Source organism: Peromyscus leucopus, chromosome 5 (genome assembly GCF_004664715.2).
Source record: "Peromyscus leucopus breed LL Stock chromosome 5, UCI_PerLeu_2.1, whole genome shotgun sequence".
NCBI classification, from domain to species: domain Eukaryota; kingdom Metazoa; phylum Chordata; class Mammalia; order Rodentia; family Cricetidae; genus Peromyscus; species Peromyscus leucopus.
In genome coordinates this window covers 107,959,879-107,979,887 of record NC_051067.1, presented here as the reverse complement: position 1 = coordinate 107,979,887, position 20,009 = coordinate 107,959,879, and the positions used below count along the sequence as shown (strand labels likewise).

The window sequence follows — 20,009 nt, the reverse complement described above, 5'->3', positions numbered from 1 at the left end:
CGCTGATCGGGCAGAAGCAGGGTGAGGACAAGAGCCCAACTCCGAGAGCTACAGCTCTGGGTCTGTTTCTTGGTCCCAGTGGAGAAATGGATTCCAGAGAAGCCAGGAGGGCAAAGCAAAGGCAGAGCATAAGGCTGAGACCCCGGCAAGTCCTCAGCAAAGCCGCAGCCCAACTGCCCACCTCTACTAGCGCCCTCATACTTCACACCTCCCTCCTCTCACGCACAGCGCAGAACGGGGCACCTTACAGCATCCAGAATACTTTTATTGCCAAAATCGAGGTACAGCTGGGTCAGCGCCCCAGGCGAGGGCCACACCACCCAGGTGAGGGATAGATGATGGGAATGTGCTTAACAAGGGAAGTCCAGTGCCAGGATCATCATGGGAAGGCAGTGTATGTAGTCCAGCCTGAAAGTGGTTTGGGGACCCCAACCTAAAAGCTGACCCAAGTCTCAGCCTATAGTCAGGCTCACTGTCCCTAAGACAGGCCCAGATTCACCATCCCTGCTGTCACAGAGATCGTGCAGCATCCATGGGGCAAACATAAAAACCCCTCGCTGGGACCGTCTGCTCCTAGCTCTCTCGGGGGACCCTTTCAAGTCTCTGGACAAAATTCCTGCAAACTAAAACCCATTCAGCTGCCTGGTGGGAGCACGTGTTGGGCAGGAACTCTACCACCTCTCAACCCTTGTGCCAGCCCAAGTGGGTGGCAGAAAGACCCTACAGCAGGGTGCAATATGGTGGTGGAGTTCTCAAGAAGGAGGCTCAAGGAAGCTCGAAGTAACCACGGTTGCTCCCTTGAGCTCCCTTCTTCCTAGGTACCCAGCTAGAAGGTCATGACTTGAGGCCCTGCTCTCCTTAAACTACAGTTCCCAGAAGCAAGAGAGCCCAGCTGCAGCGCTGGGCTCCACATCACAACCAAGGAGATCAGGAATCCCAGGACATGGCCGCCGGAATTGAGGGGTCCTCTGCTGCCCAATCCAGTACTAGGACTAGGATGCCGCCAGAGGTGAGAGGTAGGAGCGGAGTCTGAATATCCCAGGAGGAATTATGGAGAACACAACAAACCGCCCTGCCCGCAGGGGTGCTGGACTGCCTCCAGGAGGCCACACTCAGGACATCCACAAGCGAGGTCACAGGGAAGCTAGCAACCCCAGCCAGTAGGCCACCTGAAGCCAGTGTGTGGGAAGGTCACCTGAGGGTCACTGTGGAACCTTCCAGGGCAGGACCTCAGCTCAGTAACATCCCTCACAGTAAGGTTAGGGCCCAGTGGGCTAGAAGAGAAAGGCCAGAGAACGAGGAGGACTGCATGGCCCGAGCTGAGGACTGGGGTGAGGACCTACTCAAGCCAGCCTACAGAGCCAGTCCGAGGTCTCGAGTCCATCAGTAGCAGCAATCTTTCCATCAAATGTCCTTTGAATCCACACTTCTCTTCCTTCTTCACTGCCAGGCTACACAGGAAGGCTGAGAAACAGTATCCCCCTGAGGCAGACGCCTCACAGCCTAGGACCTAGGACCTTAAATATTGGTCACGAACTTCACCAAGCTTCTAGGCCATGAGACAGTCAGAGCCCAAGAGCAGCCCCATGGTCCAGCCACCCAGCAGCCCTGCTTGGCACAGGACTCAAGGCTCAAAAAGCACGCGTTTCAGATAAGCCAAGGTGGAGGCATTGGCTAACATCTCAATGTGTTCACTTCCTGGCAGCTCCTGCAATGATACTCGGTGCTCCTGGTGGTTCTGCCAGGCCCGGCACTGCAGGACATTCTCCACGTTCACGGTGCCGTCACCATCACCGAAGCAGATCTTGGGGTCGCGATCAGGAAAGCTCTCGTAGTAGAAAGAGTCCGGCGTGGGGACGCCCGTCCCATAGAGGCAGTGCAGCTCCACACCGGGTGGCGTCATGGCTTCCACCAGCCCTTCTGTGTCCTGCCGCATGAACCAGCCATCCTCAAATCCGATGTCCCGGAAGAACTGGTGATAGTCACGGAGTGTGTAGTTAGTTGTGGGTGTGTGCACAAATACCTTCTCATGTGACCAGGTGTGGTTGTATGGCAGTAGCCAGCTGGTGGAGACAGCGGACCGCTGCTGCTCCCGGATCTTCAGTGGTCCAATAACAGGGATTCGGTTGTTGTCTCCTGAAAGGGAAGGGCTCAGATCAACCTGCGCCAAGGGAAGCAAACTATATGGACAGCAGGTTCACCAACCCACCAGTGGTCAATACTCCAGATTCTTGGACTGTTAGCCGCCATCACGATCCCCATCTCTGCACCACTGGCTTTTAGTTCTTTTTCTTTCTTTTTTTTTTCTTTCCTACTTTTTTTTCTGTATGTGGAAAGCATACAATCATATCTTCATGTTCCTTATGTATTTCCACACCAGAGATTCAGCCAGCACTTGCCTCCCCCGCCCCTTAAGCTATTTATTATGTTTGCTTATCTATAAAGGGCACCCTGCTAAGTGTTTATCACCCGTGGGCACTAGTCTTATCTAAGGTGAAGCAGCAGGTCAACAGGCCTGGTGGGGATTTGTTTGTTTGTTTGTTTGTTTGCTTGCTTGCTTTGTTTGATCACACTGAACTGCATACTTGCCTTTCTTTTCCTAGGTCCAGACCAGCATTCAGCCAGTCTGGTTTTATCCCTCCCATCTAAAAGCCTGGGCACTGGCCCAGGAGCCAGACTTGCTGGAAGCAAGGCAATGGGGTGGAAATCTGCAGCTGGAGTCAGCTCTTCCCATTAGCCAATGAGACTTGCAGGGCCTGAGGCAACTTAGGAAGGAGTTACTACTTGTTCAAGTACTATCATCGCCCATTATCCAATACTCTGAAAGCAGCAGCCCTTTTCCGCTGACCCCAGGGTCTCAGCTTTGCCTGCTACCTCTAGAATCCTCGGGGGAAGGGGAACCCTCAGGAGTCTATGGACTTCTCTCTCTCCCACTCCTGGTTTTCTAGGGTTGACAGTAGTTTCCTAACATCTGCGGTAAAGATTTAAGGGGGTTTACAGGAAAGCTTTGAGATGGTCCATGCCTGAAATCTTACCATGACTCCCCATCAAATTCTGAAGGTACCCACATGGCTCCTGTAGGCCCAGGAATGGCAGAGCATAGGACTGTGATGAACCCTTACTGTATCGAAAGGTCTGAGCCATGAGCTCATTGTCCACTCAATTCAGGGTCACTACTGGGAGAAATGTTGAACCTGACCTGATTGTAACGTTCATATGAGCAAGCAGGTCAGGCGGTACCAGTGACGGCAGGAAGGGAAAAGTTAGGAACCCTGAGATGGTCCTGGCTCACAGTCCCCAAGTGAGGGGGCCCCCGGGCTACCACTCAGTCATGGTGGAAGGAGGTAGCCTCTTCCTGCACCAGGAGGCCCTGCCCCATGGCTGCAGATGGTGGGTCCTACAGTCATAAAAATAACTGGAGAAGGACCAAGGGAGGGTTGACTTTCCCAACTGCCAGGCAAGCAGACCCAGCCAGACCCACACCTGCCTCCTCCCTGTACTGCAGGCCCACAGAGGCAGATGAAACTCATAAACAGGACATGGTAAGTCAGCCTGCCTCCTGTGTGGAAAGTGGGGATGGGGTAAGAAAGACTTGAGGGGCTGGAGAGATGGCTCAGAGGTTAAGAGCACTGGCTGCTCTTCTAAAGGTTCTGAGTTCAATTCCTAGCAACCACATTGTGTTTCACAACCATCTGTAATGAGATCTGGTGCCCTCTTCTGGCCTGCAGGCATTCATGCAAGCAGAATACTGTATACATAAAAACAAAAATCTTTTTTTCTTTTTTTTTTTTGGTTTTTTGAGACAGGGTTTCTCTGTGTAGCTTTGCGCCTTTCCTGGAGCTCACTTGGTAGCCCAGGCTGGCCTCGAACTCACAGAGATCCGCCTGGCTCTGCCTCCCGAGTGCTGGGATTAAAGGAGTGCTGGGATTAAAGGCGTGCGCCAACACCACCCGGCAATAAACAAAAATCTTAAAAAAAAAAAAAAAAAAGACTTGAAAAGGGATCTCAAAGAACTGTGAGTCAAACCCTTCTGCCAGGCACTCAGCACTGTGTGTATGTGCACATAAGCAAATACTGTGTGACCAATAGTTACGCCGCTCTACATACAGTATTACAACAGATTACAGAGATTACAAGGACTATCAACTGGAGAGGAGAGACTATTAGATTTTCTTTCATTGCTTTCTTTGGGAGAGGGGTGTTTCAAGACAGGGTTTCTCTGTGTGTGTGGCCCTGGCTGTCCTGGAACTGGCTCTATAAACCAAGCTGGCCTAGAACTCACAGGGATCTGCCTGCCTCTGCCTCCCAAGTGCTGGGAACAGAGGCGTGCGCCGCCGCCACCACCGCCCCACAATTGCTTTTTTTTTTCTTAAGTGTGTGTGTGTGTGTGTGTGTGTGTGTGTGTGTGTGTGTGCGTGTGCGCGCGCTACAGCGTGCATGTGGGAGTCAGAAGGCAACTCGTGGGGGCTGGTTTTCTCCTTCTATCACGTGGGTTCTGGGGACTGGATTCAGGTCCTCAGACTTGGCAACAAGAGCCTTAGCCTGCTGAGGCTCCTCACCAGCCACAGCATTAGATTTTCTTTTGGAGGAAAAATACTTGTTTCTCTTTTTAATTGATTACTGTGTGCACACGGTATGTGTGAGCACACGTGTCATGCCTGTATGTTGAGGTCAGATGACAAATTTGTGGAACTGTCCCGTCCTTACACCTTTATTCTGTTCTGGGGATTGAACGCAGATCGCTGGGTTTACATTACACAGTGAGTTCCTTTAACCACTGAGCCATCCCACTGGGTCCCCCAAAATGAAATAGAAAGAAAGGCACTCTGGGGAAAGAAGGATATTAGTCCAGGGAGGAGACATGAAGGATGTTGGCATAGCATAGACCACATTAAAAAAAATAAAGGAGGAGGCATTCCTGGGAACAGCAGCCATCCATGAGGGACCAGGGAGGTCTTACCTGAGGCCAGGACACGCAGGGTCTTGGCCACGCCCCCCCAGGGCGCACCCAGTGAAACGAAGGCATGGATATACTTGTCCTTCCAGGCCTGTGGTTGCCGCTGCAGAAAGTAGAGCGTGTACATGTTGCCCATGCTGTGGGCGACCAGCACCACGGGGCCCCCATACATCTGGTACATCTCCTCGATCATCTCTCGGAGGGCCAAGAAGTAGGGCCCGTTTTCATCTGCAGGCCAGAGCCAAGCAGGGGGTCAGGCTAGAAGTGTCCTGGGACCTGGACCACTGGCCAATCCACAGGCCAGACCCAGGACTAGGGGTGCAGAGAATGTCGGAACCTAAGTAGGAGCAGACTAGTTCCCCCAAAGGTTCATGAAGAGAGGACCAAGAGACTCATTTTGCCCCTCTGTCTTATCCTCTACCCCTACCAAGCCTCAGAGGGTCCTGGAATGAATGATAACAAAGGAGAAGGCAGGACCAGGCAGAGCTGGTGGCCGTGGCCGCTGCACTGGATGCCAGAGGCCCAGATGGAGGGAGAGCCCAAGGCCTATTAGTGGCTGAGACTACCTTATCCCTGCCTCCTAAGCCCCTCAGGGACAGAACAGGGGTGGGGGTGGAGCGGGGTTCTTACTTGGAGCTCGGCGCCAATCATAGGGAGCCCCTCGGAGATCTTCGCCCCGTGTATAGCCCCAGCCCACAAGGCTCTCTACCATAGTGTAGAAATAGGAACCTACAGACAGACATGCATAGAATTACATAAAATATAGCCAGTGTTAGCCACCCACAGCACACCCACAGAGACAGTAACTTCTGTCTCCCTAAGAAGTGGTAAAGGGATTGGTGTCCACTAATCAAAGACAGCTCACAGGCTAATCCTTGAAAGCAAGGTAGTACTTCCCACATTCTAGAAACCCAGCAGAGCCCAGAGCCCCCAGCTACATGCCTGGAGACCCTGAGCAAGAGCTACATACCCACATTCCTTTTGCTGGGGTCTAAGAACTCCAAAGAGAATGTTTCCCCAAAGCCAGGGACACGCACATCCACACCATCAGGAAACTGGGTGGCCCGAGTTGTTCTGTTGTAAACCAGCCTGCCAGGAGAAGATAACCAGTTAGTAACTCAAAGGCACCACCAGGCTCACTATGTCTCAATACCACCCATGACCTTAGCTACACTGCAGTCTCACTCCCTGGTTTGGTCGGAGGTATAAAAGGGATGAAAAAGTAACAAAGCAGGCTTAGAAAACAGATCTAGCAGGACAGCGGCAGTGGCCCACGTCTTTGATCCCGGCATTCAGGAAGCAGAGGCAGGCGGATCTCTGCAGTTCGAGGCCAGCCTGGTCTACAGAGCGAGTTCCAGGACAGCCAAGACTGTTACACAAAGAAACCCTGTCTCAAAAAAAAACAAAAAGAAAAAAAAAAAAAAAAAACCGAAACAAATAGACTTGGAAGGTAGAGTTAGGAAGATAAGACAGTCAAGGTTATCCTCATTTACATCTAAGTTTGAGGCCAGCCTGGGCTCAGACAATCAAGCGAACAAAAACCCCAACAGAATAACAAATCTAAATGAGAACTGCACCGAGCCTTACTCCAGAGACTAATCACAGGGGCCCCTGCCAGAGCAATCCCTTCTCCCGGGTCCCCTCACCTAGAACGGGGGTCTTGGACTAGGCAGAAGCAGTACCAGTCCTAGCTATGCCAACACCATACTTGATCTCAGGGGGCAGCCTGCTCTTATTGGGGCCCATCCCTATGGGTTCAGTGCCTGCCACCCCTCCTACCACATCGGCGCAAAGCCGGTGGCGAGTAGCGCACACAGCAGACAGACACAGCCACCTCAGGGCCTGGGCACTGTGGCTGCTGTATAAACAGGGTGGGAACCAGGGTGGACAAAGCCCAGAGGAATGATGGGGGCAGGTGAGAAGAAGCAGGAGAAAAGCTGTGCTGCAGATCCAGATGGGTCCAGGTGGATCCCGGGTGCCTCCCCCAAGCCATGCCATCCGAAGAGGAAGGGAATGAACCATACCACATGACCTGCTCAGGACTCCAGGAGCAGATGACCTGCCAGCAGCCACACCATCCAGGGTGTGCCCACCAATTCCTAAATGCAGTGGTGAGGACTGCCAGCTTAGGCAGCCCTTTGTTAATGTTCTGTTGCTGTGTTACAAACGACCACAGATTCAGCAGCTTCTAACTCAAGACATTATCATCTCGTTGCTTCTATGGCTCCAATGAAAAACAGAACCAAACTCGGGACTGCTATGTTTGCCTTGCTCAAGTCAGGGGCCTGAAGAAGTAATAGGAAACCCCAGAGGCACATATGCCCTAGAAAAGCAGAATTTGCTGGTGGTCCCAAGTCCTACTCTCAAAGGTACTGCATACACTAGGTACACAGATACTCAGGCAGACAGAAAATCCATGCACATAAAAAATATTTTAGACCAGGCAGTGGTGGTGCACACCTTTTATCCCAGCACTCAGGAGGCAGAGGCAGGTGGATCTCTGTGAGTTCGAGGCTAGCCTGGTCTACAAAAGTGAATTCCAGGACAGCCAGGACTGTTACACAGAGAAACCAAAAAAGTTGAAAAAAAATTTTTAAATAGTTAAAAAAAAAAAAAAAAAAAAACCACAGCAGTCACAGAAAGCTGACAGGATCCCAACACTGATCTAAATGACAGGGCCCGGGGCCGCCCTCACCAGTGGATAATCTGCAAAGTACAGAAAATGGTTGTGGAAAGTCAAGGCAGCTTTGTGCAATATGAAAATCTAAACAGGTCAGAGGAATAACCAAGACAAAAAAGCTCCTTTCAACATCAACCTGTGCCTCCTTGGCAGCACCTGAGGCCATGTGTCTCCAGGACAAAAATAGAAATGCAGACCAACAGCCCAGGAATAGCTGCAGTCACACACACGAAAAGAAAGTCAACGAAGAGGCGGCATGAGCATGCAGGGCAGGGCTGGGTCGCTGGGCGTCAGCTAGCGGGTCTCTGGGAAAAGCTGTTAACTGACGGAGTTCTAATCAGCACCAACGTTTACCGGGCCCAGCTATGTTCTTTCATTGAGCTGAGCTTTTCTTTTTTTTTAAATACGTTTTTTTTAAATTTTATTTTTGGTTTTTTTTGAGACAGGGTTTCTCTGTGTAGCTTTGGAGACTTTCCTGGAAGTCACTCTGTAGACCAAGGGGCCTGTCTCTGCCTCCCGAGTGCTGGGATTAAAGGTGTGTGCCACCAATGCCCAGCAATTTAGCTGAGCTTTTAAGACCCTTGTTGTGGAGCAGGCAGTGGGGATGGGTGGGTGGCACACGCCCTTGATCCCAGCACTCGGGAGGCAGAGGCAATTGGATCTGAGTTCGAGGCCAGCCTGGTCTACAGAGTGAGTTCCAGGACAGCCAGGAATATCAAGAGACCCTGGGCGGGGGGGCACTTGGTGCTCTTGCAGAGGACCTAGGTTCAATTCCCAGCACCCACATGGCAGCTCATAACCATCTGTAACTCCCAGTCCTAGGGAATCTGATGTCCTCTTCTGACTTTCACAGCACCCAGCATACACTACACTTACATATATGCAAGCAAAATACTCACACACATAATATAATTAAATAAATCTAGAAAAAAAAACAGAAATAGTCTCTGCCTTTAGAGATTTCTGTCTGGGAGGGGACCTTAGAATAATACAATTCTGAGTTTGAATCATCTCTGTGATTTATCAGCTGAATGAAATAGCTGTAGTCAATTTTATATATAAAGTCTTTGAGCTTTCAGATTTCCTTATCTATAAAGTACATTTGTGGGGCTGGAGAGATGGCTCAGAGGTTAAGAGCACTGACTGGGGGCTGGAGAGATGGCTCAGAGGTTAAGAGCACTGACTGCTGAGTTCAATTCCCAGCAACCACATGGTGGCTCACAACCATCTGTAATGAGATCTGGTGCCCTCTTCTGGCATGCAGGCATGCATGCAGATAGAACACTGTACACATAAATAAAGAAATCTTAACAATAAAGTAATTTGTTTATTTGTGGTTCTGGGGATCAAATTCTAAGCCTTGTTATGATAAACTGAGTGACACCCTCATCTCCTGTGAAACAGGTTTCAAGATAATACCGGTTCCAAGGACTGCCTCAAGACTAAATTAAATTCATCATTCGGCAATTTTCTTACGGTGCAGCCCTCAAGAGTGCTCTAGTAGAAATCTAGATAGTGTAAGACACTCATTCAAGTGTGCTCTTGACGCAATATGCAATCAAGAGACATACACACATGAGAAGACAGGACTGATAAAACACACCTCTGTGATCCCAGCATTCAGGAGGCAGAGCCAGGCCTGTCGGTTCCAGCCTGGGCTACACAGTGGACCCTGTCTCATAACCCTTTTTTTATTTATTTGTCTGAGTGTAACTTTTTTGCCTACATGAACATCTGTGCACCACACGCATGCCTGGTGCCTGCAGAGGTCAAAGATGGCATCAGATTTCCTTGGAACTGAAGTTATGATGGTTGTGAACCACTATGTGAGTTCTGGGACTCGAACTTGGGTTCTCTGCAAGAACAGGGATGGTTTCATCTACTGGGCCATCTTACCATCCCCTTTTGTGTTGGTCTTTGTTGTTGTTACAACAGGACCTTACCTGGAACTCCCTATGGACACCAGGCTGGCCTTGAACTCGGAGCTCCACCTGCTTTTACCTCCTGAGCATTGGGAATAAAGGCGTGCACCACTCCCACAGGCTCAAAAACTTTTTATTTTATTTTTTTCCTTTAAATTGAAAGAAGGATAGAGACTTCTGGTATAATACATAGCAAATAGAGTAAACTTTGTATTTTGCTTTAGTTTTGAGACAGGTTCTTGCTAGTCCAGGCTAGCCTCTAACTCAAAACCTACCTTTCTCAGCCCCAATCTACTGTCTTTAACCGACAGGGTTATAAGCAACCTCAGGTAATGGAGGTGTTGGGGTTTTTGTTGTCATTGTTGTTTTTGTAAGTAGAACATTCCAAAATAATAACAATATGGAGCCAGGAGGTGGTGGCGCACGCCTTTAATCCCAGCACTCAGGGAGGCTGAGGCAGGTGGATCTCTGTGAGTTCGAGGCCAGCCTGGTCTACAGAACAAGTTCCAGGACAGGCACCAAAGCTACAGAGAAACCCTGTCTTGAAAAAAAAAAAATTCACTTAGGGCTGGAGAGATGGCTCAGCAGTTAAGAGCACTGGCTGCTCTTCCAGAGGACCTGAGTTCAATTCCCAGCAACTACATGGTGGCTCACAACCATCTGTAATGAGTGAGATCTAGTGCCCTCTTCTGGCATGTAGGCAGAACACTGTATACATAATAGATAAATAAATCTTAAAAAAAATTAAAATTAAAAAAATATGGTATATAAAATTTGGCGTGGCAGCGGCGGCACACACCTTTAATCCCAGCACTCAGGAGATAGAGAGGTAGGTGGGTCTCTGTGAGTTCAAGACCGCTTGGTCTACAAAGGCAGTTCCTGGACACCCAGGGCTACACAGAGAAACCCTGTCTCAACAGCCACACCCCAAAATAAAAAATAAAATAAAATAAAAATAAGAATTGTAAAGTCAGGTATTGTAGCACATACCTTTAGTTCCAGGCCAGCCAGGTCTACACAATAAAATCCTATCTTAAAGCCGGGCGGTGGTGGCGCACGCCTTTAATCCCAGCACTCGGGAGGCAGAGCCAGGCGGATCTCTGTGAGTTCGAGGCCAGCCTGGGCTACCAAGTGAGTCCCAGGAAAGGCGCAAAGCTACACAGAGAAACCCTGCCTCGAAAAACCAAAAAAAAAAAAAAAAAAAAAATCCTATCTTAAAAAAATGAATGTAAATACATAAACCAGCAACTTGTTCACTTATTATTAGCATCAAGTATCATAATATACCCAGCATGGAGGTGCACACATTTAATCCAGCACTCCATGGCAGGTCGATGGATCTCCATGAGTTTGAGGCCAGCCTGATCTACATTGTGAGTTCCAGCACAGACAGGGCTGCCTAGTAAGACCCTAAATGTATCATAATTCACTGGGCTGACAGCATCTGAGTAACACTTGCTACAAAGGTTAGAAGGCTACAACAATACAAGGCCATAGGAAATGTTCGGCTGCATTATCTTTTTGTGGGGGCTAAGGATCAAAACTCCCTGTCCTTTTTAAAATCTACGTGCAATGTCTGTATGTTTATATAAGTATACATTCTATGACATGTGTTCAGGTGCCCATGGAATCCAGCAAACATCAGATCTCCTGGAGCTGAGGTTATAGGCAGTTGTGAGACATTCAACATTGGTGCTTTGTAGACCAGTAGCAACCTGGGCCCTCTGAAAGAGCCATTACCTCAGCCCCCCACTCTATACATGCTAAGCAAGAGCTACATGCCAAGCCCTTCCCCTATACTGAAGGGAGCACCTCCACCTTCACGTAAACTGTTCCTTTTTTTCTTTTTGTTATTTTTGTTTGTTTGTTTTTAGATAGGTTCTCACAATGCAGCCCTAGGAATTTGCTCTGTATACCAGGCTAGCCTTGAACTCTCAGTGATCTCCTTCTGCCTCCAAAACACTGGAATCCCAGGTATGTGCCACAAAGTCTGACTAATCTGCCCTTGAAATCCTAGCTGTTCCAGACGCTGATGAAGAATTGAAAGTTCAAGGCCAGCCTGGTAATTTATAGAGATCCATCTCAAAAAAAAAAAAAAAATATATATATATATTTTTTTTTTTTTTTGCTTTTTGAGACGGGGTCTTTTTATGTAGTCCTGGCCACCTTGGAACTCACTCTGTAGACCAGGCTGGCCTCGAACTCACAGAGATCCAGCCATCTACCCTCTGACTCTTAAAAGTATGCACCACCACAACTCTAACTGGCTCTCTCTCAAAACACAAGAAAAGTTTTGTTTTTGTTTATAATTTGTGTGCATTGGGGTTTTGCCTACATGTATATTTATGTGAGTGTGCCAGATCCCCTGAAACTGGAGTTACAGACAGTTGTGAGCTGCCATGTAGGTGCTGAGAACTGAACCCAGGTCCTATGAAGAGCAGTCAGTGCTCTTAATCTCTGAGGCATCTCTCCAGCTCCACAAAAAAATGTTTTAAGTTTAATTTTTTTTAATCAAATGTATGTATTTGTTCAATTGTGTGTGGATGTGTATCACAACATACATGTGGAATTTGTTTGTTAAGGATATGGGTCTGACTTAACGGCAGCCCAAATTTGGGGCTGGAGAGCAAGTTCCAGGACAGCCAAGCCTACACAGAGAAACCCTGTCCCCCCCCCCCAAAAAAAAAAAAAAAAAAAAAAAGTAAGAAAAATACTTTGTATAGGCCAAATGCAGTGGTCCAAGCCTTTAGTCCCAGCACTTGGGAGGCAGAGGCAGGTGGATTTCTGTGAGTTCCAGACCACCTGTTCTACATAGTGAGTTCCAGGACAGCCAGAAATACAGTGAGACCCTGTTTTGAAAAAAAGAAACAAACAAGATACATTATATAGTAATTCCAGTCCTAGGGGATCTGACACCGTCTTCTGTGGGCATTACACACTGTCATACCTGCAGGCAAAACACCCATAAACATAAAATAAAGAGAAAAAGCTAACTTCAGTTCCGGTAGATTAATGCCTTCCTCTGACTTCTGCAGGCATGAATGCACTGCATTTATACACATGCAGGCAAAACAATCATACACATAAAGTAAATAAAAGATACATTGTAGCTGGGCAGTGGTAGCACACGCCTTTAATCCCAGCACTCAGGAGGCAGAGCCAGGTGGATCTCTCTGAGTTCAAAGCCAGCCTGGTCTACAGAGTGAGTTACAGAACAGCCAAAGTTACACAGGGAAACCTTGTTTCAAGAAAGAAAAAAAGATACATTGTATGTGTATATATAGATATATAAATATGAAACTGTCAAAAATAAAAGATTAAAAAAAAATCATCAGGACCACCAGTCCATCCAGCTAAAATGTTTACTTTGTAGCCCCTTAACTTTATCCTGGGAGCCACTGATGTGTTCGCACATGTAGGAAGTCAGTCTCTTCTGTCTATGTTTGTTTGGGGTCTTGAGACAGTGTTTTGCTACTTAACCCTGGCTGGTACCCATTCTGTAGCCCAAGCTGGCAACTGTGACAATTCTCCTGCCTCAGCCCCCTCCCAAATGCTGGGATTATAGATACACCACCATACCCACCTTCTTTCTTGTTTACAAACATGCCTGTGGTTAGTAACTGAAGAGGTTTGGGTTGGTTATATCATAATATGAAAAGTGAGATGGGCTCAGCCTAGAAGAGACGGGTACTTCTCCATCTACTGAGGCATGAGAAGGCCTCTGTAGGCACCCCCAGTGCCCCCCCACCTGTGTGCGCCAGCCCCCACCTGATATTGTCAATCCAGCAGTCAATGATAACAGGCAGAAGCAGCTCAAGGTTCAGCCAGAGTGTAAAGTAGCTGTCCGTCCTCTTGGAGCAAAGGTAGTGTACGACCTTTGGCTTGTCCAGCTTTGCTTCCAGCTGATTACCCAAATCACCAGGCACTGAAGGAAAAAAAAATAAAAATAAAAAGACAGGCATAGGTCCGAGCCCTGGCAGGCTGGAGACCCCCAAGAACCTTGGGGTCTGCAAAAGAGCCACCCAGAGTAATGGACACATCTTTGTAATTCACTCCCAAAGTTGAGACACAATTCCAGGGCTGGAAAAAAAATCAAAAATAGGGCAATGTGACGGAGAAGCCAGGACACCACCTTCATATAGAAAAAGCTGCTACTAGCCAGGCATGGCAGGTGAATAACTGTCATTCCAGGACTTAGGAGCCTGAGGCCAGAGGATCAAGTGAGTGCTAGCACAATCTGGGCTGTACACTGAGATCCTGTTTCCAAACAAACAAAAACAAGAGCCACATTAACTGGAAAGAAGCCTGCCAGCAGATACCCTGTGAGGCTTAAAGAGAGGCCTGATATGCTTGTGGGAAGGCCTGTAGCACTCTCTGCAGTGATGTGTAATTAATAACCTCCCTAGATCTTCATTGGAACTTCCTCGAAGGCCATTCAGAAAGGAGTTCAAGCCAGTCACTTCCTTGAGAAGCCGTGGTTCCCTTCCCCTGAGTGATGTAAGACGTTAGACCCAAGCTGCGCATGTACAGAATCCTAACACTGAGACCTCAGCCTGGATTGCCCTTACATATACAGAAGGTTAATGGACCCAGATCATACTCTACCTAGAAGGGATTTTGAGACTTATGGAAATTTTCCAGAACCTCCAAAATTTGGCCAATGCTACAGACCTGATTAGATATGTACCCTCCAGGCTTAAACCAAGCTAAAAAGAAAATCAAGCAGGGTCTTTTCTACCCCCAAGCAGTAGGACACAAGACAGAGTGCTGGGCCAAAAGTTAAATCTAGCAGCAGTATTCTTCCGTTTTTGTTTGTTTTTCAACAAGGTCTTGCTGGCATCAAAAGCATGCTTCCCCTGCCTCCAACCTCCCAGATGCTGGGATTACAGGCTTTTGGGAGGGAGGCCGTGATAACACAGATGGGAGAAGCTTACAATGGTACCAGCAGGACCCACCAAAGCCCTTAGGCTTTGCTAAAGGCAGGAATGTTCCAGAGGGTGGATTTTGTGGAAGGCCTTAGCATGCTGGAGAGGTGTGTTACAGATGGCTAAAGTGCAACAACATGCCATAGCAGCCACAGGCCGGGGTGTGACCAAGTTCCAAGCATGGCTGGATACCACCCTTGTCAATCTCATTGGTCCACACAGACCCTCGGGCTCTGGTAACACCAAACCCACACTCATTCCTTTAATTCCCAGTATTTAAAGCCCCACAATCTATTTACTCCCATTAATGTTACAAGCCGCATGTACCTCCTATAGGCTACACTCTGGACACTTCAGAGAAACAACTCCTTTTAAAGACCCATAGTCAGCTGGGCAGTAGTGGCACAAACCTTTAATCCCAGAACTCAGGAGGCAGAGGCAGGCAGATCTCTGTGAGTTCGATCGAGGCCAGCCTGGTTTACGGAGCAAGTTCCAGGACAGCCAAGAACAGCTACGGCTACACAGAGAAACCCTGTCTCAAAAAAACAAAAACAAAAGAAAAAGCCGGGTAGTGGTGGCACACCCCTTTGATCCCAGCACTTGGGAGGCAGAGGCAGGTGAATCTCTGTGAATTTGAGGCTAGCCTAGTCTACAAACAGCCAGGACTGTTTGCTGTGGATGATTGATTCATAGATTGGCCAGTGGCCAGGCAGGAAGTATAGGCGGGACAAGGAGAAAGGAGAATTCTGGGAAGTGGAAGGCTGAGGCAGAGAGATACTGCCAGCCGCCGCCGCCATGAAAAGCGAGATGAGATGTAAAGTACTGGTAAGCCACGAGTTCCGTGGCAACTTATTTACACAGAGAAACCCTGTTTCAAAATAAATAAATATAAATAAATAAACCAAAAACAAACAACAAAAAAAAACCCCAAGCCCACAGTCACTATGAAGGCCACTTGGCCTTCCTCCCCAGTGACTTTGAACTCAGCACAGCACACATCCTTGCCTGAGTGTCTCCCCAATGTCTTCACAAGATCGTGGGGAGCAGGTGAGACACCTGCTTCATGATGTGGGCGCAAAAGCAGGGCATTCCTGGTATGGGGACCTCTGCATGACATGCCTGTGAGCTGGACATGTGGACTGGTCACTGACTCCATCCACCAAAGGGGAAATGAGTGAAAGAGGAAGCCACCAGATACCCCTTGCCCTGGTCAGGCTGTGGCTTCTAAAAATAGCCGATGGCCCCTTCCTGAGAGACTTGGTGCCTGAAACCAAGACAAGAGCTGCACACGGAACTTTTACTTCAAATAACACTGGGAAGGGTCATCTTCATATAAATTTTAAAATCATGTTTACTTAGTGTGTATGTATGTATGTGTATGTGTAAACAGAAGTAAGATGAGCGCACACCACAGCATGTGTGGAGGCTGAGGACAACTTGCCAGAACTGGTTTCATCTGGGGATGGAACTCGGTCTTCAGGCTTGGTGGCAATCCCCTTCGCCCACTGAGCCCTCTTGCACGCCCTCTTTACTCATTTAACAGATGAGAAGACTGAGGCTGAGAAGAACACAATAGTTTGCCTAAGGTCCCATCTCCCTGCCCCGGGGTCAATTTTCTGACTTCTGATGCTTCTGCCACTAACTCAGGACCCACACTTTGTGCCTAGGAACAGGAATGGCTGGCTCTCTGCAGTCTCTGAGTTACCAGCAGCAGCCCCAATCCTTGGAAAGATGAGCAGGTTGAGGGTGCAGATGTTCAGATCCCTGTGGAGTCTGAGGCTTCTCTGCTCTGATGGATTAATGAGTACAGTTAGTACCAATCCATCCAGGCAAAAATACATGGCAAAGAAGCCAGGCTACTGCATGCCTTTAATCCCAGTGCTAGGGAGGCAGAGGCAGGTGGATCTCTGTGAGATCAAAGCCAGCCTGTGATCTACAAAGAGAGGACAGAGCTACAGAGTGAGACTCTGCCTCAAAAAAAAGTGGCTGGGCGGCGGCGGTGGTGGTGGTGGTGGTGGTGGTGGTGGTGGTGGTGGTTCACGCCTTTAATTCCAACACTCGGGAGGCAGAGGCAGGCGGATCTCTGTGAGTTCAAGGCGAACCTGGGCTACAGAGTGAGTTCCATCCAGGACAGGCTCCAAAACTACACAGAAACCCTGTCTAGAAAAACCAAAAAAAAAAAAAAAAAAAAAGGCAAACATGTATGTGGTCAGATAATGCATACATCCCAATGCCAAGGCCCTCATTCTTAGAATTCCTTAGGCTCACTCGTGACTTCACACTGGTCCCCAGGGTAAAGTCAGATGACCCAATAAGTCACAAGTTCTACATCATACATGCCTGCCCCCAATTCCATTCCAACCAGCATTGAACCATCTTTCAACCAACCCTAGTTCCAGGATGCTCCCAGAGGGCTTCCCAGGTACCCATTCACCCAGGCTGACTCTGTGATTCTCTGTGCTGTTCACCCAACACAGACCTCCTCCCTGAGAGCTATCCTGGAAGCTTGGGAAAAGCAGGGCCAAGTATGTACAAATCTCAAAGTGAACCTAGAATTCCCCAGACCATTTCCTGACCTAGGATGCCTATTTTGTGTTGTTGTTTTGGTTTTTGAGACAGAATTTCTCTGTGTAGCCCTAGCTGTCCTGGAACTTGTGTTGTAGACCAGGCTGGCCTTGACTCAGAGACAGGCCTACCTGGGATTTAAGTCATGTGCTGCCATGCATACTTTACAATGCCTATTGAGGTTTCCCTGCTACGACTTTGACAATCAACACTATCCTTCTATGATCTGCAGTATCCCTATTAAAATATTCCCAACAGGCAAACGTGGTGACACACGCCTTTAATCTAAACACTTGGGAGGGAGAGAGTCGGATCTCTGTGAGTTTGAGGCCAGCCTGGTCTACAAAGTAAATTCCAGAACTGTCAGAGCTGTTACACAGAGAAACCCTGTCTTGAAAAGTCAAAAAAAAAAAAAAAAAAAAAAAATCACAGCAGAAAGAGCACGAGAATGCATGTTCCAGCAGAATAAGTATGAAACATATACATGTCTCTGTTCTCAGGAGTCCTGGCTGGCCACTGAAACACTAGCTCTAGATGAGCGGCAAGTCAAGTCCAAGACTTTTCCCAAAGATTTTATTCTGGCCTATTAGCACAAGGAAACACTGTTGATTCTTGTTCAGCTGCCAGGTCTAAGACCAAAGAGTGAATAGGCAGGGAATTATACCCGGCCTCAGCACCACCTGGAGTAACAAGGTCTTGTAGGGGAGTGCGTAGAGCATGCTCTCTGACTCCCTAACACCTGTTCATGGCTGTTGTCCCAACCCTTTCCTCTGTCTTCCCTTCCCTTAGCCGTCCCTTCTCCCTCCCGCCTTCTCCCCCAAAGTCAATGCCATGCATTCCATAAGCTGAGAGCAAAGGGAAATTATCTCAGTGGCCAGCAAAGACAGAACTTGCTACCAGCCATGCCCTGAGAAATACAGAAGGGTGAGAGCCTTCTAGGCAGACTCAGACCAATTTTGAGACTATCTAGGAGCCCTCTGGAGTAGGGTGGAACTGCCTCAGTCTTTCCAGATAAGAAATGGGGGCATGTTGAGGCAAGGTTTGGAGCTGATGCAAATAGGTAGAGTGGGAAATCCGACAGTATCTTTTTTCCCTTGCTCTCATATTTTAGAGGGTGGCTGACCACACCCATGCCCAGTATGAAGGGAGGTGGGTTAACCGACCCGACCCAGGTTAAGAGACCCAAACGCTCTGGGCATCGTACTTAAAGCAGATGCACAATAGGGAAGTCGGCCCATCCGACCCTGACTGCACTGGATCCTGCAGTACCCACCCACCGTCCCGCCGCACGCAAGTCTCACCCAGCACCACCGGGGGGTGACGTTGGGCCGGGAACGCCAGGTCTGCTAGCATCATTAACAGAAGCAGGGGGACCAGGAGGCCACTCCGGAGCTGGGTCGCGCGACAAGTGAGGAGATGGCGATCCATGGCGTGAGACTGGCAGCAGGTCAGACGGACTGCCTTAGTGCTAGGGGATCGTGCCTAGGCCGGGGCCGAAGCGTAGCTCTTAACCCCACCGCTCCCAGCCACTAGCCAATTAGGACCCGCCTCTTGCTAAGGCTCTGCCAATTGGAACTCTCCGCCATGAGCGTCCCTCCCACTCAAGCTCACCACCCGTCCTTGCCCACCCCTGGGCTCGCTGCTAGACTGTGCTGAGCGCCGAACGCATCGATCGACGGATGGGCACCGCCTGGCTCCAAGCTACCCTTCTGCTACTAGACAACCCCACCTCACTGTGTAGCCAACACAGTCCTTGATACTCGAAGTCCACTCATTCCGGACTCCTAGCCCTCCCACACTCGAGGAACCGAAAACAGGTCGAGTCCAAAGAGGTCCATCACTTGCTGTGACTGAGCAACCTCTGTAAAAGCAAGGAAAGAGGAAGTGAGTCCTTGAGAGTTCGTTCGTTTTTGGAACTCAGGTGACCAGCAGCTGACCAGGACCTTGGTACAGCCTTCACCCCGGCATCCCCAGGGGCATCCAGTTTTGGCCGCCCGTGCCCAGAGAACTTCTACTGTCTGCCTTCTGAGTAGAAATGCAGGTGGGACCCAAGAACTAGGTCCGGGAGAAGCTAGCTCAGCCTGTTCCAAATGAAGGGTCTGTCACTCGATTTCTAAGTGCGGCACGTGGATTAGAATTGGAAGTGGTTTTAATCGGAAACTCTGAGCCATCTAACATTGTTTCCCCTGCTAAGAACAGGGCTCGGAGCTTGCCTTGGCACTTTACCCCCTATCCATGCAAACCTGTGGACTCAAGAAGGGCACAAGCCTTGAGCCAGGAGCTGGGGCCAAGGCAGCCTGGGCACAGGCTCAACACTGGTAATAAGCCAACTCTGTGGGGAAGAGTTAACCCGAGCGTTTGAGAAACGAACCTCCACACACTTCCTTCTGGAGGCTAGTTGCACCCTTGGGACATTGCTTAGTCCCAAGATTTCTGTTCCACCCTTCACCTCTTCCTTCCCTCTTCTTGGTAAACAACTGACCTGTGTTAAAGTCGGTCATTCTTAGTTTTTATAGCAAAATGGAAAGTCTTTAAAAAGACCTGTTTTATTTTATGCGTATGAGTTTTTTTTTTGTTGTTGTTTTGTTTTTCGAGACAGGGTTTCTCTGTGTAGCTTTGTGCCTTTCCTGGAACTCACTCTGTAGCCCAGGCTGGCCTCGAACTCACAGAGATCCGCCTGGCTCTGCCTCCCGAGTGCTGGGATTAAAGGCGTGTGGGCACCACCGCCTGGTGCGTATGAGTATTTTTGCCCACATGTGTGTATGTTCATCACACGCATGCCTGGTGCCTGAAGAAGAGGATGTCCAAGAGAGTTGGCCTGGATTAGAGTTACAGGCGGTTGTGAGGCACCACATGGGCGCTGGGAACCGAACTACAGCCCTCTGCAAGAGCAGCAAGGCTCAAAACTACTGAGCCGTTGCTCCAGCCCCAGAGAACAGGACATTTTAAGGCCCACTAAC

At 48.9% G+C, this 20,009-nt stretch overlaps 1 protein-coding gene across 2 annotated transcripts; it reads right to left on the bottom strand.

The window, feature by feature from the left end:
* Window positions 1-244: 244 nt before the first annotated feature.
* On the bottom strand, window positions 245-18,596 carry Pla2g15 (phospholipase A2 group XV). Of its 2 annotated transcripts, none has more exons than XM_028857735.2 (6): window positions 18,351-18,594; window positions 13,328-13,484; window positions 5,928-6,046; window positions 5,588-5,686; window positions 4,961-5,185; window positions 245-2,136 (listed from the first exon to the last, which is right to left on the bottom strand). In XM_028857735.2, exons 1-6 carry the CDS (start codon window positions 18,475-18,477, stop codon window positions 1,625-1,627), a joined length of 1,239 nt encoding a protein of 412 aa, XP_028713568.1. In that variant the 5' UTR covers window positions 18,478-18,594; the 3' UTR covers window positions 245-1,624. The 2 variants fall into 2 exon arrangements, with proteins under 2 accessions (XP_028713568.1, XP_028713569.1); XM_028857736.2 differs by having other exon boundaries at window positions 1,934-2,136; window positions 4,961-5,060; window positions 18,351-18,596.
* Window positions 18,597-20,009: the final 1,413 nt, after the last annotated feature.

Bases quoted from the DNA above. Each gene is read 5' to 3' on its own strand.
- Pla2g15 (XM_028857735.2), bottom strand. From the start codon at position 18,477: ATGGATCGCCATCTCCTCACTTGTCGCGCGACCCAGCTCCGGAGTGGC. The intron at 6,047-13,327 runs GTGGGGGCTGGC...TTCTCCTGGCAG, and splicing joins TGCTGGATTGACAATATCAG to GCTGGTTTACAACAGAACAA. The intron at 5,186-5,587 runs GTAAGAACCCCG...TCTGGCCTGCAG, and splicing joins TGATTGGCGCCGAGCTCCAA to ATGAAAACGGGCCCTACTTC.